At 41.5% G+C, this 5,843-nt stretch overlaps 1 protein-coding gene across 1 annotated transcript; it reads right to left on the bottom strand.

The window, feature by feature from the left end:
* On the bottom strand, positions 558 to 1,758 carry LOC8057554. Its single transcript, XM_002441904.2, has 3 exons — positions 1,536 to 1,758; positions 1,016 to 1,255; positions 558 to 901 (listed from the first exon to the last, which is right to left on the bottom strand). Exons 1-3 carry the CDS (start codon positions 1,722 to 1,724, stop codon positions 686 to 688), a joined length of 645 nt encoding a protein of 214 aa, XP_002441949.1. The 5' UTR covers positions 1,725 to 1,758; the 3' UTR covers positions 558 to 685.

Raw genomic sequence — 5,843 nt, 5'->3', positions numbered from 1 at the left:
GTTTATAAAATTTTTATTTAAGATCATTTAGGGTTCCAAATATATAAATCAAGTCTTAGATTTTGAATTTAAAATTTTCAAAATTTTTAAATGACCTTGGATGGAGAAATGTCCTATATATATGAAAGTTGTAGTGCTCGACAAGATCTAAAACTTTGTAGATGAAAGTTCTCATTTAAGATTGTTTACAAGTTAAAATATTGATTACAAGATTGATACATATTAGTACAAAAAGAAAGCATTGGGTAACTAATCATAAGTGACTATGTGGTGTAGTGGTATGAGATGGAGTGCACAGAGTGAAAGGTTGTGAGTTCAAATCCTAGCAGCTGCACTCTATCAAAGGTTGATTTTTAGAGGTGGAATCACTTATTTTTATAATCGGTGACATTGTTGCATTTTTCAAACCTCCTCTAAAAACCGATTTTAACCACCTCTAAAGGTAGAGCTACTTAAGAGAGATAAAGGCTATGACTACACTATGTGCTTCCCATATACAATTGCATGCTTTGAGAGAAACAACCATTAGATGGTCTAGTAAAATCTTTTTGAAAGGCTCACAATTTAAAGAAATCAACCATATATAGCATTGGGATCATACATTAATTCTTTTATTCTACCCATGACATACATTCTCTCATCTTATTTGCCCCAACATTTAATGGATATTGTCATGAGCTTCACATTAGAAGAATGGCGCACGTTGGGGAATTCCCTTGCGTCGGTGACGAGCAACCCTTTTTGGTGGTGGTTCTTCATTGTTCTTGTCATTGCAGCTGTCTTTGTCACTTGTAGTACTTGAACCAACATCGTCAATCATAGTGACATGATCCTTACCATTGGATTGAGGACTGTTTTCAACCATGGATGGCGTACTCATTTCCATATTTAAGCCTTTAAGCTATGAAAGATAAGGATTTTATTAGATATATGAAATCCATTAATTATGGAACTTATTTCCTAATTTTGTATTTTTTTAGAAAATAACATCCTTAGGTACTTTGTGATAACTTACATTGCATCCAAGAGAGCAGAAGCGAAATGCATCAAGTAGAGCACGATTGCATGTCTCGCAGCTATGTGTTGATGACGAAGGTGCCTTACAGATGGGGACACCAGAAGCACGCAGTTGTGGGCGCTCATTCAAGAATACCACCCTTGCACTATTGATTACATAAGTCTGCACATCACTAATATCAAGGATGTCCTCGATCTCTGAAACTCTCACAACATCATGATAGGATGATCGCCTTATCTGAAACATCCAATTATTTGAAACTTAAATACTACCATGTTTTCATAGATCACATGTGTTCTTGCTCAAAGGTCGTTGTGGCCTATGGATGAAATCTATTTTTATACACCCAAATCAAAACACATTTTATGTAAAGTTTTATAACATTTCTTAATTGTGAGGTGGCATAAGAAGCAACAAGAGAAAAAACATCCAAATCATAAAGTTTTGAATTGTACGACATGTATGATATATGAAATGTTTTGCCTTTCCATTGACTACACAACTACACATTTCTTACCTGGATTACACGATGAGTGGAATGATTGATTGAACGACAGTAGTTGCAGAAAGCAGCTGGTGTAGCCTCGCACTGAGTGCAAAACAGGTTACACTCATTGCGGCAAGCAAGAAGATGGTTGGCACAAGTAGTAAAGAATTGTGTTGCGAGTAATATCTCTAGCCATGAAGGCACCATCTCCCTTTTCATTGTAGAATCAGTAGTCTATTATGTTCTTTGTGCTAATGTTGCGGCCTGTAGGTGAATGGAATGGTTGTACTTATAGGAAAAGAATAGTGAGAAGTACATGAGTTTTTGCTAGCAATTTGCTGGCACAAATAGACGTTTTACAAAATTTGTGGTGGTAAGAACTGAAATGCTAGCTAGAAATTAAGAGAAATAATATAATAATAAGAAGTACATACACTTTTCCTACAAAACAATGGGCGTAGTATAATGTTTTGCTTAATCTATGGTGGTAACAACTGAAATTCCAGCTAGAAATTAAGATAAATAATATAATAATAAGAAGTACATTCACTTTTCCTTCAAAACAGTGGGCGTAATATGATGTTTTGCATAATCTATAGTAGTAGGAACTGAAATGCCAGCTAAAAATTAAGAGAAACATTATGATACTAAGAAGTACATGCAGTTTTCCTATAAAACAATGGGCGTTGTATGATGTTTTGCACAATCTATGGTGGTAAGAACTGAAATGCTAGCTAGAAATTAAGAGAAAATATAATAATAATAAGGACATGCACTTTTCTTACAAAATAGTGGGCGCAGTATGATGTTTTGCATAATCTATGGTCGTAAGAACTGAAATGCTAGTAGAAATTAAGAGAAACATTATGATACTAAGAAGTACATGAAGTTTTCCTACAAAACAATGGGCATTGTATGATGTTTCGCATAATCATGGTGGTAACAACTAAATGCCAGCTAGAAATTAAGAGAAACGATATAATAATTAAGAGAAAATGAATGCCAGCTATAAACATTGTGCCCAATCATACTTCTTATTATTTATTAAATAATATCCTTGAAAACACTAGTTAGAGGGGTATTGTTGGTGCAAAAGCTGGTCTGCAAACACAAAGGGCTAATACCCGATTCAAACGTTAAGGCGTGCCAGCCGATTTGACCTTACTATCGGCAAAGGTGGTAACTCGAATACTTTAGTCCTGACAACAGCGATGCGCCCGGATGTCACGGCTAAGAGGTACTCACGCGGAACTTGAGAACACGCCGAGCTTAAGTCGACGAATTCCTAAGAACTCGTAGTGAAAAGAAAAAAGTATGACGAAGTCGTCGAAAAAGTAGATGCTAGAACATGAGTAAAAATGTGTGTTTGATTGATTGATAGATAGATCATTACAAGGTCCTAGGGTCTATATTTATACCCTGCTCAAAGAGCTACAACCAGACACGATTAGAATTCGAATTCCAAATTACACGGAATCCGTATACAAAATGATTTAAATAACTAAAAAAATAATAAAGCTATCCCCCGTGACAAGCTGAAACTCTTCCACGAACCGATCGACAGCTTCCGGACTCTCCCTTCGTATCATCGGCAGATTCCCTTGTCATAGTCATCGGCAGACTTCCTTGTCATAGCCATCGGCACAGACACATCACCACCTATAAACTTAGTCACGTTCAACCCCTCCTTCATCGGCAACCATCCTCATCGGCAACTCATCCTGTAGACAAAACACCGCCGTCTCATCCTGCCGGCCTGGACACGTGCCCAAAAAATGGTGTCAACACATGCCCCCCAATTTTGGAGTATGAAATCATTAATGCTCCAAAATTCTCTGCAGTAATGATGCCTTTTCCCACAATTAATGCTCCTAATCTGGTAACCGACAACCTCAATCTGAACAACTCTGATCCTATTCTTTTGCAGATCCCTCGAAATCCTCAACTTTCTAAACGGGCATTTCCTTCTTAGCCGCATATCGGCAATATTACCGTTACAAAGATCTGCCGATGGACTGGTCAGGACGTTCGTACAAACGGCTATCTCCACTTTATTCGCCCATCGGCAATATGACCGTTACAGGATGCTGCCGATGGACCGACCAGGAGATCCCGCACAGTAAAATATCTCTGGATAATGACCGCTTCCTGTCAAATCACTTGCACAATCCCTTGATTACCGTACGAACAGTTACCATATCTACCTGAGTATCCTCGGATTTCACGGATGCGGCAAAGAGATAAGTCAGATTTGCCCTTGCCTGTCTGTCCTATAAATACTCCCTTCTCGGGTACTCCTTCCCCATCACATCATTCCATAACTCCAACCTCACTTTTCCGGCGGCGGCGCCATCCAAAAGCTCCGAGATCTCCGACGAAGCTCTTTCTACACCAACTTCAAAACTTTCAAGCACCTCCTCCGCGGCAAAATGGCCGTCAACTTCATCATCCCTGAGGTCAGTCCTTCACACCATCTCTGATACTTTTTCTGGCACCCCTGTTCATTCGCGATCTATTTTACTGAACATTTTCTTTCCTCCCCCTTTTTTTTTTCTGTATCTTTCTTTTCCACCTCCGAAACCATCAGGAATCGGCTAACAAAATTGTCATCCCCACTGATCGACCACACCTCCAATGCCTTGGCCCACTAGGGGATCCAGATCCAACCAACCTTATAAACGCAGAAACCAACAGGATCCCTTTTAGAGCAGAGAATTTTTCTTTGGATCTGTGGAAGGATACTTTTCGTTCCTGGCCTAGCCCTACTGTGGGGTGGACAGATTGGTTTTTGAGAGTCAGCAATCCAAATGAAGTCCTATGGGGTGAAAGAAATCTAGCCCAATGCATTAGGTTGTCCATTGCCGATATGCATAGGAACGAGTCACTGCTGATAGCTGCATCATACTTCTGGTCAGACACACTCAACGCCTTTGTCTTTGGCCATGGCCCTGTTTCCCCCACTCTTGCCGATGTGGCTATGCTCACTGGATTAGATATTTCTTCTGCCGATAGCACCCACTTCTTTGATACCAAACCTAGTGCTAAGGTAGAAACCCGCTCCATCGGCGGCTGGTCAGGGTATATTCAAAAATACCGCAAAACAGGCTCTGTTGACATAAAGGAGCAGACCTGCTTTCTGAACATGTGGTTAGACAAATTCGTGTTCTGTGGTCGATCGGCAGGACCAACTTCCGTTCATCTAGCAGCAGCAGAAATCCTGGCCAATGGTGGCCGATTTCCTCTCGGCCGATACTTGCTTGGAGCGACCTATCACCTCCTCCACTAAGTAACTAAGAAGCTCTTGCTTGGCCAGTCTATCGGCAACTTGGGAGGCCCCTGGTGGTTTATCAACATGTGGCTTAATCTGCATTTGCACAAGCGCCTTGAATTTAACCTATTCACACAGCGTTTCCCAAGGGACATATCTAGAAATTATGTGTTGGGTGAAGAGGAATCAGCAACACGTGCTCCCTTAAACTTCGGCGAAGCTGTCATAGTTCTGCCTGGTTCAGGGGGTAATCCAGATCAGGTTAGCCGATTCTTCCAAACTCTGTATGAGGGCTTGGCCAGAGATGAGCGAGCATGGTTGGCCTATGATGACCCAGACAGTATGCTTCCCCTGGTTTTCAACCCATTTGATGAAGCCCTTGACCGGGATAATGAAGTGATGATGGCAATAGTGACTCCCAGGGCCATACCAGTGAATTTCTTTGACAGTGGGAAAACCTCCCCCCAGACTTATGAATTTTACAACCCATCGGCACTAGCCCGTCAGTTAGCTTTCGGCCAGCTGCCAATCGCACTCTGCTACGCCGATGTGATAAAGCCCAGGGAAACTATCAACAGTCTCCTTGAATGGATCCAAGTAGCCCAACTGCCATCAAGTGCCGATACAGACGTAGATTTGTCAGAGTGGGTTCTAGCCGCCTTCATAACTCAGGCATACAAGCAGTGGTGGGCAGAATGGAAGGCGCATCTGTTCTGCAAATCGGCCCTCACGTACCGCGGTATGATTGACCCTGAGTACGAAGTTCCCAATGATACCGTAAGTGTTTTCAAACCGATGTTTCAATTCTTTCAATTTTGTTTCTATCGGCAATTTACTTCTATACTTTTCTGCAGGTTGATGATACTCCTCCATCGGTCAGCAAAAGTGGCAAGCCGATTGACCTATTTGCATCAGGCCCAATCTCTTCAATCGGCCACAACGCCCCTACCCTGGCTGCCATCGTGCATCGAGGTATACGCCTGAGGAAGGTTACCACCAGGAGGACCCAGACTCCACCATCGGTAGCTGCTTCCACTCTAGCACAGGCTTTTAAGGTAACTGTTAAACCT

This window comes from Sorghum bicolor, chromosome 8, assembly GCF_000003195.3.
Source record: "Sorghum bicolor cultivar BTx623 chromosome 8, Sorghum_bicolor_NCBIv3, whole genome shotgun sequence".
Lineage (NCBI taxonomy): Eukaryota > Viridiplantae > Streptophyta > Magnoliopsida > Poales > Poaceae > Sorghum > Sorghum bicolor.
The sequence above is the reverse complement of the archived record's forward strand: the minus strand, read 5'-3'. Positions and strand labels throughout refer to the sequence as shown.

Coding starts and splice junctions, on each gene's coding strand:
- LOC8057554 (XM_002441904.2), bottom strand. CDS start 1,724: ATGAAAAGGGAGATGGTGCCTTCATGGCTAGAGATATTACTCGCAACA. Junction 1,256..1,535: donor CCACTCATCGTGTAATCCAG/GTAAGAAATGTG, acceptor TGGATGTTTCAG/ATAAGGCGATCATCCTATCA. Junction 902..1,015: donor TCTGCTCTCTTGGATGCAAT/GTAAGTTATCAC, acceptor TATCTTTCATAG/CTTAAAGGCTTAAATATGGA.